The following is a 17,033-nucleotide window of genomic DNA, read 5'->3' as shown; positions in this document are numbered from 1 at the left end:
GCAGGCAGGCAGGCAGGTTGGTTGGTGTGGCCGTCCGTCTTCAGACAGACGTCTCCGTTTTGCAAGAGCATATTTATCGAGAACAAGCAGGGTGGGGGTGACATTGGACATGTTTGGTGGTCACCTCAGCAACTGGTTAATCAGTGCGGAGGGTCCCAGCTCATAGTTTTACAAGGTCGTGGAAACAGAAACTAGTGGAGCACTTTAGATCAGGGGTATCAAAGTCCAGTCCTCGGGGGGGGGGGCCGCATTCCTCCATGTTTTACAAGTTTCCCTCGTTCAACACACCTGATTCAATGATCAGGCTCCTGCAGAACATGCGGATGAACTGATCATTTGAATCAGGTGTGTTGAACGAGGGAAACTTGGAAAACATGGAGGAATGCGGCCCCCCCCCCCGAGGACTGGAGTTTGAGACCCCTGTCTTAGATCAAAGTCAAAGTCAGCTTTATTAACTAAGCAAGAATGTTTCCACACCATTTGGAAAGTTTCAACAACTGAATGGTCAGAGTCAAGCAAAGGTAAAAGGTTGAAACAAAGGGAATAATTCTAGTCTACATTCCAACATAATCATACGATCAAGATCATCTGTAAACAGCGGCTGTTTTTTGCGCGCAGCTTGACAATGGGCCCGAACGCGGCCCACCTGCTCACCGCTTTGTTGCTGCTGGGTTCCGGGCGGGCCTCAGAGCCGCCGCGGACGTCGCCGCCCATCGAGTGGGACCGCCCGTTCCTGTTGACGTGGAACGCGCCCACCGAGTTGTGCGAGAGTCGCTTCGGCCTCCCGCTGGACCTGTCGCACTTCCACCTGGTGAGCAGCACGCTGAGGTCGGCCACCAACCAGAGCGTCTCCATCTTCTACACGGACCGCTTCGGGATCGTCCCCTACGTGGACCAAGACACGGGCGAGTTTGTGGACAAGGGCCTGCCCAGCTGGTGGACCTCCGGGATCACCGCGAGCTGGCCGAGGACGACATCGAGTTCTACATCCCCGCCGACGGGCCGGGCCTGGCCGTGCTGGACCTGGAGGAGTGGCGCCCGCAGTGGGTCCGCAACTGGGGCAGCAAAGACATCTACCGGCAGCTCTCGGTCCAGAGGGTGAAGGAAAACAACGGCACCTTGTCGGAGCAGCAGGCGGAGGCGCAAGCCAAGGCGGTGTTTGAGGACGCCGCCAAGCGCTACTTCCTGCGCTCGCTGCTGCTCGGGAAGCAGTTGAGACCCAAACGCCTGTGGGGCTACTACCTCTACCCCGACTGCTACAACTACAACTACAAGCAGGTACGTTTTGCCGCGACTCAACGACAAGCAGGTACCGCTCAACCTTGGCCACCTTCCGAGCAGGACGTGGCGACTTTCACCGGCGAGTGTCCCGACATCGAGATGCAGCGCAACGACGAGCTCTTGTGGTTGTGGCGCGAGTCCACCGCCCTCTACCCCTCCATCTACCTGGAGGCGGCGCTGCGGGACTCGGCGCAAGCGCGCAGCTTTGTGCGCCACCGCCTGCTGGAAGCCGCCAGGGTGGCGGCGCTGAACAACGCCTCCTACGCCATCCCCGTCTACGCCTACGTCCGCCCCGTTTACAAGCACAGCACGGATCAGTACATGTCGGAGGTGAGCGGCGGGTCCTAAAGGACGGCGGCCGGACGTTTCCGTCTCACGCGCGCCTGCTTTATTTCCAGAGGGATCTGGTCAGCACCATCGGCGAAGCGGCCGCTCTGGGTGCCGCCGGCGTCGTTTCCTGGGGAGACATGGACGTGGTCGAAAGCGAGGTACCGAGTAACGCGGCTTCCTTTCAAGACTCTGAGCGACCTTCGACCCTTACGCCTTCCTTCCTTCCTTTCCCTCCCTCCCTCCCCCCCCCCCCCCCCCGCAGGACTCGTGTTTCGACGCCCGGCGCCACCTGGACGACGTGATGAACCCGTACATCCTCAACGTCACCACGGCGACCAGGATGTGCAGCGCGGCACTGTGCCAGGGCCGCGGCCGCTGCGTTCGCAAGCGCTGGGACGACGACGTCTACCTGCACCTGGACCCGCGGCGCTTCGGCATCGCGCGGCGCAGGCGCGCCGGCCCGCTGGTGGTGAGCGGCAGCCTGTCCCAGGAGGACGTGGAGCAATTTGAGCGCCATTTTGACTGCATGTGCTACGATGAGCAGCCGTGCCGCTCGGCCACCACCCTCAACGTCCTCCATGACGACGCCCACAACTGAGAGCATGCTGCCACCTACATTTGACTGTATTTAATTCCAAGTGTACTTGCTGTTAAAACTTGAATTACAACTGATACTCCCAAAATGTCGACTTTTCCAAATTCACTGTGGCTAATAAAGTTACTCCTACAAGATTCAAGAGTTTTTTATTTGCCATGTTTGAGCGTGCCAAACAAGGAATTTGACTTGGGTAAATCACAGCCTCTGTTCAACATTTAGGTGACTAACAACACTCAGGACGTGATGTGAAAAATGGCAAATATTCTCAATATATTTTGTGCACATCAAGACAATCAAAATGTCAAAAGACGTCAAGAATGGAAAAAAAGAAGGTACCTCCGTTTCAAAGTGGGGGGACCCGGACAACTGCTGCAGTTCTGTCAGGGCTGCGTTGGAGGTTTATGTCCTCTAGAGGGAGCCAGAGGTGGCAACTTGCAAATGAAAGAAAAGCACAGTACATCCGATTTTGTTGTAACTTTTTTCTGTTTTTGTAAATTGAGCAAAAATATTCATGACTTGAAGAGCGGGACTAACACAGCTGCAGTTGAGCCGGAAGTCCTGCAGGGGGCGCCACAAGTTGCATCTCGGCAGTCTGCCATGGTTTTTTATACGTAGAAATGAGAGGCTTTTTTTTTTTTTCATTTTGCATTAGGAAGGAGATGATCACCAAGTGATGAAAAAGTGCATTCCTTTTTGTGAATGCCAAAACAAACACCGTCATTGTTTGGTCTCCCCGAAGACATTCCACAACAACACGTGACGTTTTCGCTTGCCCTTTCAGATTTCTGTACGTTATCAGCATCCATCCATCCATCCATCCAGCTCCAGAATCAACAACAGACGCGCTTTTGTGTGCAAGGGAATGTCAGCTTTTACTTGACACGTCTTGAGAACAAATGTGGCTGGCTGGCTGGCCACACGTACATGTGTCATGTGCTCTGACACAAGATGGCGGTTGGTCGGGACGGGGGCTTGAAGCGCTTAATTGTCCTCATTCTTCTTTGTCGGAAGCTTTTTAGGTCACCAGCTGCCCAAAGAGGGAATTTATCTTCCACCCCCATCCCATCCACGGCGCTCAGGGAGGAAGGGGCGACACAATCGGGAATCCCGACGGCATCATCGAGACGAGAGCCGTGCAACCGGATACACCCAGCAGCGACCGGACCGGATCGGACAGAGCGTTGTTCTGCCTCAGTGATTTGTCGTGCGCTGATTGAGCCAATAAAACATTTCGAGCACAATTCTCTTCCGACAACACGTTTCGCGCCACAATGAGCAAGTGGGCGGGGAGAGCAGATATATCGGGGGGGGCGCTCACGTGACTGGAACCAAACGATGCCTGCTCACGTGACCAGAGAGGGGCAGGGCAGGGCAGGGCACGGAAGTTCCAAAACAAGTAACCGTCAAAGTGCATGATTGTTTGTTTTTTCAAACATGAATGTGACTATTGATAAAGTCATGTGCCAGCAAGTGGGAGACCAGTGGGAGGCCACGTGACTGGCAATGTGGTCAATGAAATGAAAGATTAAAAAAAACAACCAGACCTATGCCATGCTCACCTCATCCAGACCACCAAGTGGACCATCACTTAGTGAGAGCAGCACCCGGCCCTGCCCTGCCATCCGTGTGCTTGTTGTTCTGCCCGCCCCATTGTGTACCAATGAAAGGGGTCTGTCTAATTGCTGGAGCGGCGAAGGGGGCCACCAGCCTGCTCCACAAAGACCCAAACACGCAGCACACATGCCTGCCAAAAACACAACAATGAGCCCCTAGATAGCGTCAAATTATTCTCATCAATGAACAGAAAGTAACACGCTGACAATAGCGTTTTAGCCTGCGAGCATACGGGACGGGACGGCACTGAAGTGCCGCGGGAGCCGCCGCGCTTCCCAGCCTATTTGGGATTTTTTTTTGGTGCTTGTTTACGGGCCAGAAAGAACACAATACATCAGTGTCAGAGCACTGTGGGTCCGTTCACACGGCGGAGGCGGGCAAGCGAGAGGACAATGGCGGCCCTTGTACTCACACCGCAAGTTGGCTGGAGTTGAAAAATGGTCCATGGGATGGCGGGCGAGTTGACCCCTCAAAAGCAGAGATGCAGCCGGTCGGTGACTCTGCAAATTCAAATTTGATAGGAAGGCTGACAAAGTAAAAAATGGCCACGCCACGCCAAACAAAACAGACACGTGGAACTTTTTTAATCTTGCCTATAAAGTGAGCACACGGCTACATTACCAGCTAAAGTACAATCGTGACGCTTGGTGGGCGATGGGCGCCCGAACGCGCCGGTGGAAATGAAAGGAACGCAACATTCGTCTACGTTTAGGTTAGCTTGTGACCGACTAGTCTCAGTCACAGTCACGCTGGGTCGTAGCGGCAGGAGTTGTGGCTAGACGCTCACCACTGCCCTGCTGCCAAAACCACGACGCTCACAGATACCAGTCTCGCTAGGTGGCGCTGTTATCAAGTACCGGAAGAGAAGAGATGCTTTCTGGCTCCAGCGTAAACTTGGTTGACTCAAAGCGTCCGTAGCCATCTATCAACAGCATCGGCCGGTGAGTCTCGGGCGGGTCTCAGCAGTGCGTCCCCACCGAGGCGTAATTTGCCGACGTCTCCCCCCCGTCGTCGGGGGGCCGCGTCGCAGCGCGCTAGCTCCAGCTCGGCGCCACCGGCGCTCGGGCCGCCGCACTCTCGGCAGCAACAGCAGCAACAGTCTAGGAAACGGCCCGGCGGAACGGCTCGCACAGGGACAGGACCAACAGCGGGGCGGCGGCCGCCTTGCAGAACAGAAGCAGCTGACTCAGCAGCTGCAGGACGTCCAGGGTGCGGGGCGCCACCCCCGCCGCCATGTAGGCCATCACCACGTTGCAGACGTTCTCGGGGATGAGGCAGAAGCCGTAGAGGATGGCGAGCGCCACCACCGTGCAGTTCATCTGGCTCTCCAGGCGGATCTGCTTCTTGGTGCCGCGAGTGGGCGCCGCCGACCGCTCGGCGCCGCGGATCTTGTGGGCGGTGGCCAGCGAGCAGAAGATGGTGAAGAGCGTGGGGAGACAGAAGTAGCAGCCGAAGAACCACCACAGGCGGGCGCCGCCGTACGTCAGGCCCAGAACGTACAGCGTGTCCGGCAGGCGGGTGGACACGCGTAGCACGCAGCGCTCGCAGGCCGCCGCGTCCTCGCCGGCGGCGGCCTCCTCCGTCACCAGCTGGCGGATGAGGAGCTCGGGCAGGGCCAGCAGCAGGGCGCCCAGCCAGATGACGGCCAGCTTGGCGCTGGTGGACGCCCAGTTGTCCGTCATCTCGTAGTAGGAACGCACGTTGGCGGCGGCGCGGAAGCGGTCGATGCAGAGGGCGCAGAGGGTGAACGTGGTCACACCGAGAGACGCCACCTGGAGGGAGGGGGGGCACGAGGACACGTTAGCAAACGACAGGAGACACCGCAACAAAAGACAAGGCATCATCTGCAGCGCCAACATCCAATGAGCATCCCGCCAACATAAAAGACAAAGTTTGACGTCAAGGAACAGAGGGATGATCATCCCTCCAGAATAAAAGAAAAGTACTTTACAGTACAAAGACAACAAACATCCTGTCAAAATAAAATACGTCTAGTTTAGAGATTAAATTCAAAGGATTAAAAGAAAAACACAAAGAAATTTGAATGGGGCGCTCGGGGGGTCACCCTGTGCTAATCCCAGCGTTCCTCATTAATTGTCATCTGCGCTGTGATTGGCTAAGAGCTTGTCACATGATCAGCAGGTGCGTGCTGGCCTCTTTTTCATGTTGAGCAGATTAAATATTAAAGCTGCTATCGTGCAGTCTGCCATCTTGCACTTAACACTTCTAATCTTGTCTTGAGACGGATTCAGGAAGGATCAACAAGGCCTCGCCCGCCTCGCAACGATGAAAGGCAGGCCCAAAGTGCTATTTGGGACTACTTTGCCTTTTGCTGTCCTTAGGCCATAACAAAGCAAAAAGATAGAAGAAATCAAATAAAAGTTCAGATGTAACATGGCGCGTGAGGCCGCTCACCTCCAGGTAAGGGACGAGCCTGCAGGACGTTTCCCCGAGCAGCCAGTCGTCGGTGAGGGCGTGGAAGAGCACCAGCGGCAGGCACAAGAAGAGCACCAGGAAGTCCCACAGCGCCATGTTGGCCAGCAGCGAGTTGGAGATGCTCCTCATGTAGTAGTTGTGGCACACCATGCACATGAGCGACACGTTGCCCAGCACGCCCGCGCACACCAGCGCCAAGGCGGCCGCCAGCAGCGCGTAGGCGCCGTACGCCGCCGCGCTCAGCGGGTAGAAGGGGTTCCTCACCCGCTTCACTTTGCTCCGAGGGGTGCCGGGCTCCAAAGGCGGGGATTCGGTGGCGTACTCGTCGTAGCTGCTGCTGCTGGCGTTGGAACTCGACGGAGCTTCGGCGGGGGTTCGTCTTGCTCCTGCGCCATGACCCGACGGCCAGGCAGCGGGGGGCGGCGGCGGCCCGGCGCTCAAGACGCTCGCTTCGCCGCTTGCCGCTCCCTCTTTGACGCCGCTCGCGCCTCCTCGTCGTCGCTGGCGGGTCGTATTCGCTCACTGGCCGCTCAGCGTCCGCGCCCAACGCCGGGTGTCCGCTCCAATTACGCAGCGGGCTCGGTGCATGCGGCGCATGCGGTGCATGCGGTGCTTCCACCGCTGCGGCGGCTTCGGACGACTTCGTCTCCGAGTCCAACTCCGGGCGGAGGACGTCCCGCGACGTCGCCCCGTTCAAAGTGCGCCACCGCCGCTCTGCTCGTCCGCGTGTGCGGCCACGGCCTCGGCGCACATCCAAACGCACAGCAGGCCGATTCAGGAGGGGCATGGTGGCGCGCTGGGGTTCCCTTAAGCCCGACACCGACGAGAGTCCCCGGCGCGCGAGCCATGTCACTTTGGTTCGAAAAAAAGGGCCTCAAAGACCAGTCGAAGCCCATAGTCTCCGAGAAGATATGCGCCCGCGAGTCGAAAGAAGTCCTCCGATGAGAAGGGGCTGGGGCTTGGCTTTGGGTGGGTGGGGGGCACTTTCAGCAGGCGCAGTGGAGGTCGGCTCGGTCGGTCGGTCGGTCGGCGTGTAGTGATCGAAGAGCCCGGAGCGATGGAGGGGTGCAGCGGGGGCGGACCCAAAAGAGGGGGGTCGCTTGAGGTTAGAGGGGCCGGGTGGGCAATGGGTGAGGTGGACGACTTCCAAGTTATTCTCATTTCAAAAGGACATGAAAGAAAATGGTCAATTAATGTGATTCGAGATGAAACTGGCCACCAAAAAGACTTTATTGACTGAACAGGCAGCAGCATATCGCTTCGTCAAGAACTACGACAACATAAATAACTTGTATTTTTCACTGCTTGTAAACGAGTCCCAATATGTCTCCTCGTACGTTTTTACAGATTTCCTCACTTTTCACTTCCAATTAGACATCAAATCTTGCACCTGACTCACAGAAAGCAAAAAAAAACTTGAGGTTGGGCCTGCCTGTATTCCATTTGAAGAGAAGCAACATGAGAAAAGAAACACAACAATTTGGTTGATTGGCATTTTTGAATAATCCAGCAAAAATGACTTTTCCTACGTCAACGTTGAAGATGTTCGTGCGCTCGTGTGGCAGACCTGGTAGAAGGTTTCTGCGTTTCCGTCCGCGTTAGCGTCGCGATCGCTGTATGACGCCACGCACAAGTCAAGCCACGGACGTTCACCTGTAGCGCCCTCTGGGGGACAAAGCGAGTCCAGCGTTCGTCGGACTTGATCCTGAGCCTGCTGGTTGGTCGCTGCGTCTTCCGCCGACACATTGAAGAAGGTCTCCTAATCAGAGACACACAAGCTGTGGGCTTTGGCTTTGTGACGTGACGCCCGCCCGCCCGTCCGCTCGGACTGACCGCGTCCCTCCACAGGAAGGCGTCCAGTGTGTCGTCGCCGTCTTGCAGGCGGAACTTCAGCACCAGGACCAACTTCAGAGTTGAATGCCAAATGCTATCGACGCAGAAAATCACAACAAAAGTATTGGAACACAGACTTCAAGTGAGGTGTGTCATCTGGACAAAAGTATTGGGTCACCTACAGGATTGAAAAATGAAGAACCATTTTGACAAGAAGGTGAAAAGTGCACTCAAAGATATTACAGCAAGTGAATCATTCGGATTTTAAAAATAGCAAATGGACCTTTGGCGACGTCCTTCTCATTTATGACTTTGCTTCCTTGGAGTGTGGGGTCCATGATGGCGGGTTCCTTTGAACACCGCTTACACCTGATGAGAGAGAGAGAGAACGTCACCAACTGGCGAGATGACGACGGACATTGTGGCCTCCGTGGTCCCGACCCGTAGAAGCTCTTCCTTCCGCACAAGAGGAAGGGCGCGCTCAGGTCCAACAGCGCCAGGGCGACCATCTGGTGCCAAACTGACAGGAACCACATTCAGGTACTTGGCTGCCATACGGGCGTTAGTTCGTGTAGCATGTAACCTGGGAAAAAAGTAAGACAGAAGAGTTGGCGACCAATCTGTGTTGTTGGTTTTTTTTTGTTTTTTTAATTCTCCATGTGGCCTCAGGCACAACCATTGTTGTGCAAGTCCTCATTTTACCTGCGAAAAAAAATTAACTCCTTGGTCCTGCGCTCCAACACGAGAAGCGCCGATTGGTAAAATTTGACCAAGCGCTTGGACGTGCCGCCGGGCTCGTCGTCAGCGGCAGCGGCGGCGGCGGGTGGGCACATGCTGCCCGCGAAGCACCAGAACGGCCTCACGTAAGGCCCACTGGGCTGGCCCGACTCCCCGGATAAAAACGCTCATCCACGTGCAAGTCGTTGGGAACCTCCTCCCTGGAGGAGCGTGCACATTCGGGGTTAGCACCGGGGCCGACCAACGGGCGGAGCGGCGCGCGACCCGTACATGGCGTTGCACTTGCTGCAGTAAAGTTTGAGCGCCCGGTGGAGCCTCTGGGGCTCGTAGGAGGCCAGCTGGGCTCGGACGTGATGAAAGCCGCCCGGCTCGTGACGCAGCAGCTCGCCCAGCGTGATGGGCGCCACCTCGTGAGCGCACCTTCTCACTTGGGGCGGCACAAACACAAGTCACAAAACAACCCAACGTCGAGGCCGGCCAAATGCAGAGAAGGAAGACGTTGCTCGTCGAGACCTGAAGTCGGGGTTTTTTTGGCATTGAAGCACATTGACACGTTTCTTAAAATGAATCTCAGCAATTTGACAGATTGATCCATTTGAGCAAAATCGACTTTTTTTTTTTTAAATGTATACTATATTATGGTTCCAGGTGTTTCCTACCTGTGCCAAACTCCATGGAAGCTCCGCCCGCTGAAAACAGGAGAGAGGCGGCATCAAGACACTGAGATGACTTACGAGAGAGACGGCGTTATGCCAAATGTGGTGAGCCTTGCAAGGTCAGAGAGCCTTGCAATTTCTTCAAAGTGTGACAAACGTGCAGGAGTCTTCGTTGAATGCACAATTTACTCAATGAAGCGAGACAAAAAGCTTCTTGTGGACACCAGAGGGCGCTATACGCAAGTTCACAAGCTCAACGACATTGTGAAAGTAACAAAAGCCACATTCACGCAAATATCATTTCAAGTACCATTTACATAAAATGATTGATTTATATTCATATGAAATGTTTGTGCTAAATAACATTCCATTTTTTACTTTACTAATTGGAAGGTGAAAATATTCTCAAGTTGTTTGTTTAGGTTTCAGTTTTCCAAGATGATGGCGCCTGCCCCCCTGTGGACAAGAGCGCTAGTGTTTGGCTGACCTGCAGAGTGCGGAGGCGCATCATCCCTTCCATCATGGCAGAGTCGTTGACTTTGGTTGGCGGCATGGAAAAGCTCCATTGCCCTGCACGCAAAGCAGCAAGTCAACACGGACGGACGGACGGACGGCCATTTACGGATTGAGACAAGGGCCGTGGTAAGGAGCCGAGGAGTCACCTCTTGAGCTTTGGGACATCGGGATTGTTGTCGGGCAGAACGCAGAGGCCCCTGCCGTACGCCCGTGCCGCCGTGAAGGTGGAAGGCCAGAAGGTTGACCTCCTCCACTTGCCTGCCGCTCTGCTTCGGAACCTTGACGGAACCCGGACGGCTCGCAGGTTGAAGATCCTCAGGAAGTCCCCGGGCTGGCGAAGACATTGAGCAAGAGGATCAGAGTACCGCTGTTACGGAAACAAATACATTTGTTTGGCTCCCGCCTGTGCTGTGACTGCGGAGGCCAGCAGGTGGCACTGTTGCATCAAACTTTGCAGGGCGGTCGGTGAGTCAGTCGCCTGGAGACGACTCGCCTCCCACCCCAATTCGAATCTTGTCACGCCAAGCCTAAAGATGACAAAACCACGTCCTCCTCGTCATCACGATGATGATGATGATTTCAAGCGTCAACGTCGGCTGTCAGAGGCAATCAAACGTCGTGGCGCCGTAGGCCTGACGGGTTGAAGGAAGGCGCAAACATACGTGGTGACGCGTAATCGCATCAAAGCTGAGGAGCGGGAGAAGACCAAGAAGAAGATGAGTGAGTCATCTTCGGCCGAGCGCCATGCGCGTCTTGGCTCGTCGCCGGGAGGCGCAAAGGCCGGAACGCCGCTTCGGCGCTCGCTAACTGCCGTAAAGCGTGCGTGGGAGCGCACGACCTCGGTAGCGCTGCGGGCTTGGCCATTTTGCAAACTTGCTTTTCATTGGTGCAACATCCACAAACCTGCACTGCAAGCCGTCATGGAAAAATTGCTCAAAAATGAAATTGCGCGACACTTCACGACTTCTAAACAATTGATGTTGCACCTTTGTTGAAACAAAATATATTAGTTCTAAAAAAAATAAAATAAATAAAGATATTGAAATGACTTTCACAGCCGCCGTACCTAATGAAGTGGCCTACAAGCATCCTACTCTGCCTTCATCTTCTCTTCCTCTTGTGAGGGATTAAAAACATTTCATCTTTTAAAGGGATGGGGGATTGAGGGAAGAAAAAAAAAAAAGCTGCGGCATCACCTTGGGCGTCGCCACAGCAACTGGGGAACGGGGCAGCGTGTTAAGCGCTTTAGCAAAGAGCGTCTGCGACTCGGAGATATTGGGCCAATAAGAAGGTTTGGTGGGGGGGCATTTGGGCTGCTGGATGGAAAAGCACTCCAAGCCAAAAGTGTGCCACTTTATAGTGACGCCTTTCACCTCAACACTTGTGTCACCCCACTCCTGCTTTTTGGGGTGTAGACGTGTCTGCCGCAGCGCGCCGGCCGGCCCGCCGATGAAGCGTGAGCGCTAAGCGGCAGCTAATGAGCGAGCGCCGTGGGGCCGCAAAGACAAAAGGGAGAGTCCCGTCTTGCTCTTATCATTCATTCCGGGCGGAAGCCGAGAAAGAAAGGAAAAGCCCGGAGGATTGCGACTGGGCCGGATCAAAGTGTGCCGAGTCAGCAGGTTCGGGCCGAGTCTCGACGGGCTCTATTTGCTTGCCGGCGTTCCTGCGGACGCTTTTAACCGCTCTCCTACGAGAGCGCGTATTTACCTGTGAAACACACTCAAGCGGCGGCTCAACTCGCACTTAATATTACAGACTCGCACTTAATATTACAGAGTGCTATTTGTTTTTTTTTTTTTTAAATCAGCAAAATCACATTTTTTTGATAGCAGGCCACAACAAATTCATGGCAGTTCTGCTCGGGTCAAAGGCACATTTGAGAATATGTCATTTTTGACGAGCGTAAACTTGAACACCTGCTCGGCGGTTTGCCGCTTCTGACCTTGAGGCGGCGGGCGCACTCCACGTGGTTGTCGTACACCAGCACGTTAGCGATGAGCATCTCTTGCTCCTCGGAGAAAAAGGCGGGGCCCTCCGTCACGTCCGGGTCCACCGTCACTTGCAGCAGAGCGTGAGGACACCGGCTGCCGTCCCACACCTGCCAAAGAGCGAGCGGCCCTGATTAAAAAGCCCGGCCCCAAGCAAAAGAGCAAAAGCTTTCAGACCCTGAGCAGCGTGCAGGTGGAGTCCACGGGCGCTTTGGCGAGCAGCTGGCAGGTGAGGTTGAAGTACATTTCGGGCTGGACGCCCGACAGCGGCACGCCGGGGTCCGGGTGCAGCAGGTCCTGGTCGGCCGCCCAGGACCGCAGCGCCTTCACGTTTTGATAGTCGTCCTCGGTGGAGGAGGAGTTCCGGCTGGAGGTCTGAGGCTCAAAGTCGTCGCCCTCCTTTCCGCTGAAGGTCATGGCGGAAAAGCCGAAGCTGCTGATCAGGGCGAGGGAACCCTTGTAGAGCTTAGTCTGCGAGGGGTGACGGCCGGAGCCTTAGAACTCGTGCGAGTGGACACATTGCCCCGCCCCCCCTGGCATACGCAACCTTGACTTTGTGCAAGCGCACAATGTCGCCATTCTGGAAGATTTGCGGGTGCGACTCCAGTGTGGGGCAGAAAATGGTGCAGCTGATCAATTTCTGAGATTGATCAGTGATCTTCAGGCTGGAACAGTAATCTGCCGAGGGGAGACAAAATGGCTGCCGCTTGTTTTGTTTTTTGGAGAAAAGGAAAAAAAAAAGAAAAGAAAAAGGGAACGCGATTGCACCACACGACAACATGGGGAAAATGGCGCCATCTCTGACGTGTCAATTGGATTGGCTCCAACCGGACTGACCTGTTCCGCGGCTCTTGAATGGCCGTTTGAAGAAGACCACCACGCCGTACACGTTGACCACATCTCCGGGTTTCAGGTCCCCGAGCTTGACGTACGTGCGCGTTGGCTTGCTGGAAACCTGCGCAACAACCCCGGAGCGATGAGCAGAAAGCACCACACTCGCGGCGCTTCTCACATTTGCAGAGGATCGGTCGGTCGGACGGACGGGCTTCTGACCGAGGGAGTCGCTGGACCTTTGTTCTTCTGGGCTTGTCGTGGAGCCAGGAGGTCAGCGGGCGGGACGCGAGATGCCTGAATCACAGAAGAGCAGATGTTGCATTCTTGGAGCCCCACTCCACAAGGAAGTGGCGACCGCTCTGACCGAGGAAGTCGCTGGACCTTTGTTCTTCTGGGCTTGTTGTGGAGCCGAGAGGTCAGTGGGCGGGGACCAAGACACCTGAAGCGCAGAAGACCAGATTTGGCATTTTGGAGACCAAACTGGCCAAAATCGTCAGCGATCCAAGACTCAAGTCTTTCTGTCTAGAGAGTTCAATTCTAAGCCTAATTAAAAAATATAAAGACCACCACAGCTTGCTTCCTATGATGATCTTGCTTTTTGTCGAATCATTTCTGTTCCCATCTAACATCTTGTCTTCCTTTTTGAGTATTTGGTTTTAGTCATCATTTCCTTTGATTTCAATCTCCATCCTGGTCCTCACGTGAACAAAGGCTCGATCTCCCAACATCTCCAGGACGCAGGGATGCTGCCTGCCCATCTCCACCGTGGGACAATCGCGCACGGTGAAGCCCGAGAGCGTCACCTCGTCCTGACGGAGAAGATTCAAAGCGTCAAAGCGGGGCCGCCGTGGTTTTGTTTGCTTCATCTGCACATTTTCCATCAGCTGCCACTTGAACATACCCCTTGATTGACAGCCGGGCAGAAGTCGCTGGCCAACTTGTCCAGCAGCACCACGTTGATGGCCGACACCTCCCGAGGCCCCGAGTCGTCTTTGGACACGCAAAACACCACGGCAACTCATTCACGCTGCCGTCCACGCTCAGGTCCATCTTTCTACCTTCAATGATGGTCTTCAGGAAGAAGTTGTCCCTCGATGACTCCAGCAGCTGTCCTTTGTGCACCACTCTCCCCTGGATGCACGCGATTTATGGATTTGATCCTTTTTTTTGGTGTCATCTTTCATTGATTTTCGTGGGAGTTGTTGCCAGGAGCTCACCTTGACCGAGTGGTGGCTGTGGCTGGCGGCAACGTTGATGTGCGCGATTGGAACGATGGTCAGGTTGCCTGGCCCCGCCCCTTCTGCCAACAAAATGACAGGCATCCTGGTGGTGGCGGCGGCGGCCTAAAAAATGAATCAAAAACAGAATAGCAGGTGTCTTATTGCGTGCGGTGGGAACAGCCTGACGGCCGGCATACGCCACGCTCGCTGGCTGGCTGGCCGGCTGGCTGGATGGATGGCTGGCTGGATGGATGGCTGGGGTGGAAATGCCAGCGCGGAAAAAGAAATGACTGGGATTAACCTCTTGTGATTTGGAGTGGAGTGGAGAAGAGCCGGCGGCCTGACTTAAGAAGAGGAAGGAGTCAATCTGGAGCTCGGAGCTCAGCTACGTTGCCCGACTTTGACCTTCCAGATGTCTCTCTCGCTTGGTTTGGCTTGCCTTGGAAAACAAATAAATACATTAAAAAAAAAAACTCACCCGACGACAGGGCTATGCCATTATTCATTTGTCAGAATGAGTCGTTGTTTTCACAAAGTCCAAGTGTTCTCAACTGACTTACCTAGTAAAACATATGGAGGGGAAAAAATAAAACCACGACAAACTTTGAGAGTGTACACTGAAGCGCGCTAGTTGTAGAGGAGGCGACGTGACGAATAGTTAATTTGTGTATTCGACACACGGCGCATATGAATGTGAAACGCGAAGAATTCACAAGTGACAAGAAAATCTTCGCCGAGTATTTTTCGTGCGTCCACCGAGCAATGAAACTCGAAAGCGGAGTGATTTGGCATAAAATTGCCACTGGCTGAAGCGACACAATAAACGGTCGCCAAAACAGACGACTCACCAAGCTTGTTGTGTAGTTATTGGTCTGTATCGGGCGGCGGAATTTGTAATATTCAGATGAGAATTGTTTTTTACCGTTGACTTGGTCGTTCCCTCTCTTCGCTTTCGAACTGGCTGTTGTCTGAAATGCGCCTACGTATACGGAAAGGCCTCATTGCGCATGCGCGAAACCTCAACCTCCGCCAACCAGATTTGGACAATATTTATTTTCAAGTTATTTCATTTGATATATACATTGGGCATAATTCAAAATGATTTAAAATAACCAACCTGTATTGCTCCATCTAGTCTGCGTCTAGATTCTAGACAGTCAGGCAAAAGTTGAAATGTTTGTATTTACCAGCAAGCGTGAACGGATGCACAGTTGGCCGTGAGTTTGGTCCACGGTGAAGATTCAAGTACGTACATAGGCAACTTGAAGCTCGACGACTTCATTCTGATTCGTCTTCGAAAGTGCTGCTAATTTGAAAAACAACCCAAAGTTGAGTCAAAATGAGCCAACGGTCCTTTACCACAAAACAGAGGCCACGTGTTCACAAAGACAAAAAATAAGAGAATCAATCCACAGCATTTGACAAATTACAACCACCAAGTCATGAAAGACCTAAAGTATGTCATCTTCAATTAATGTGGCGCCACATATTCATTTGGAGTCGCTACGTCTTCTCGAAAGCGTCCCACTTTGCCGCTTCCTTGATGCGAAGCTGTTCCTCAGCACGGTGTCGAGCATGACGCCTCGCCTCGGCCTTTGATACGACAAGTGGCGCGTGCAGAACTGCATGGAGCGCAGAGGTGGCCGTCAAGTGTGAGTGGGCGAGCGAGCGGGCCGGCCGGCCTTGCGTCAACTGTGAGCGGGTGTGCGAGCGAGCGAGCGAGCGAGCGCCGAGTCACGGCCTCAAGGCGCAACAAAGGAACTCTAATCCATTTCTCGCCGTGTCAGTCAATCTATTGCTTTTTTTTGGAGTCCTTATTCCCTAAAAAGCCCATCTCTGTTTCCGACACGATTAATAATTGATCGTCTCGAAAAATGAGCCTTTGGAACGATTCGGTGGCTTCGTCAGCAAAGATTTACATCAGATGAGAAGCTCCTGGACATTTCCCAGAAGACGCCACAAAGGCAACTTGGAAAGACCGACTTCCATGTCTTTTTCTTGGATTTCTTGGAATGTAAATAAATTGCTCAGTCCAAAAAAACCCCCACTAACATACTAAGAGCATCAAGCTGTCTGCCGTGTTCATAATTAAATGCTGTTTGTCTATTTTAGGGGGACGTGATCATTATTTCATCACCTCGGAGTCGAGGCCGTCGACTTCAGTCCAAAAAGTATCCATCAAACTGGGTCCGGAGGAGGCGGAACCTCCCACTTGAGTGATGCTGGTCAAGTATATTTGGAATGGTACAAACTTGAGCAATTCTGCAGGTTATGATGTCCAAATGATCCTCGTTTCATTTTTTGAAAAACGAGAACCACGGAGAAGAAGAACGTGCGCCGACACGCGTCTGCCGACAGACGTCCTCCTCATCCTCATCCTGTTCCAAGAGCTGACGGAACTTTCTTGGGAACAGACTGTGGCACCATCTGCACGCCACATGTGAGTGCACACGTACACGCACGTACGCACACACATTCTTTTTCTAAGCTAAAGCAATCACAACGTTGCACTCGGAGATCCACGTCCGCCTCGGCGACATCTCCGTCAGACGACTCCGGGGCGCCGCTGTGCACCTTCTAAAAATAGATTGTGTGTGGCCCATTTGCTTCTGGCAGCGGGGGTTGAACGAACTGTGAGACGACCCGGTGTGTCTGAAGCCCGCGGAGCACCTCAGGCCTCCTCCGCCCAATTAGGAGACCTCCCAGGTGTGCTGTGGCCACCTGAGAAGAAAGGGAAAAAAAACATGTACAGTTGTAGCCGTGACATGACAGCTAAAAACATCTCCAATGTTTTTCTTCCCAGGGTGCTGAGTCAGGGGAAATCAAGTCGGGAAAGCGGCAACGCTGCTTCAGCTTCAATATTCATTACATGCACGAGGAGCTCCCACCGTATGGCTCGGCGCTCTGGTCGCAGCGTGGACGGCCGCCATCGATCGGCCTCACGTGCGCAGCGTGGCCTGCCGACTTCCCGCCGGCTTTGAGGAAGGTC

The 17,033-nt window shown here is 54.0% G+C and overlaps 3 protein-coding genes across 3 annotated transcripts; 1 reads left to right on the top strand and 2 right to left on the bottom strand.

Moving 5' to 3' along the window:
• The first annotated feature begins 625 nt into the window (after positions 1-625).
• LOC119123896 (hyaluronidase-5-like) lies at positions 626-2,314 on the top strand. Its single transcript, XM_037253279.1, is given in 5 exon segments — positions 626-929; positions 932-1,278; positions 1,342-1,611; positions 1,680-1,769; positions 1,874-2,314. Coding segments are annotated over 5 exon segments (1,347 nt in total). The 3' UTR covers positions 2,210-2,314.
• Positions 2,315-4,392: 2,078 nt separating this feature from the next.
• On the bottom strand, positions 4,393-7,012 carry gpr37a (G protein-coupled receptor 37a). The gene is given in 4 exon segments (XM_037253276.1): positions 4,393-4,927; positions 4,930-5,595; positions 6,239-6,777; positions 6,967-7,012. Coding segments are annotated over 4 exon segments (1,452 nt in total). The 3' UTR covers positions 4,393-4,726.
• A 433-nt stretch (positions 7,013-7,445) lies between these two features.
• pot1 (protection of telomeres 1 homolog) lies at positions 7,446-15,039 on the bottom strand. The gene is given in 25 exon segments (XM_037253275.1): positions 7,446-8,018; positions 8,093-8,172; positions 8,175-8,186; positions 8,376-8,461; positions 8,534-8,595; positions 8,597-8,675; positions 8,956-9,030; positions 9,101-9,257; positions 9,490-9,519; positions 9,974-10,056; positions 10,149-10,210; positions 10,212-10,270; positions 10,273-10,333; positions 11,945-12,100; positions 12,168-12,461; positions 12,538-12,668; positions 12,828-12,945; positions 13,044-13,118; positions 13,189-13,263; positions 13,526-13,633; positions 13,726-13,814; positions 13,883-13,955; positions 14,042-14,167; positions 14,346-14,483; positions 14,967-15,039. Coding segments are annotated over 23 exon segments (2,304 nt in total). The 5' UTR covers positions 14,147-14,167; positions 14,346-14,483; positions 14,967-15,039; the 3' UTR covers positions 7,446-7,784.
• Positions 15,040-17,033: the final 1,994 nt, after the last annotated feature.

The sequence above is a fragment of the Syngnathus acus genome, chromosome 6, assembly GCF_901709675.1.
Source record: "Syngnathus acus chromosome 6, fSynAcu1.2, whole genome shotgun sequence".
In the NCBI taxonomy this organism is placed as follows: domain Eukaryota; kingdom Metazoa; phylum Chordata; class Actinopteri; order Syngnathiformes; family Syngnathidae; genus Syngnathus; species Syngnathus acus.
This window is presented reverse-complemented; position numbering and strand designations above follow the sequence as displayed.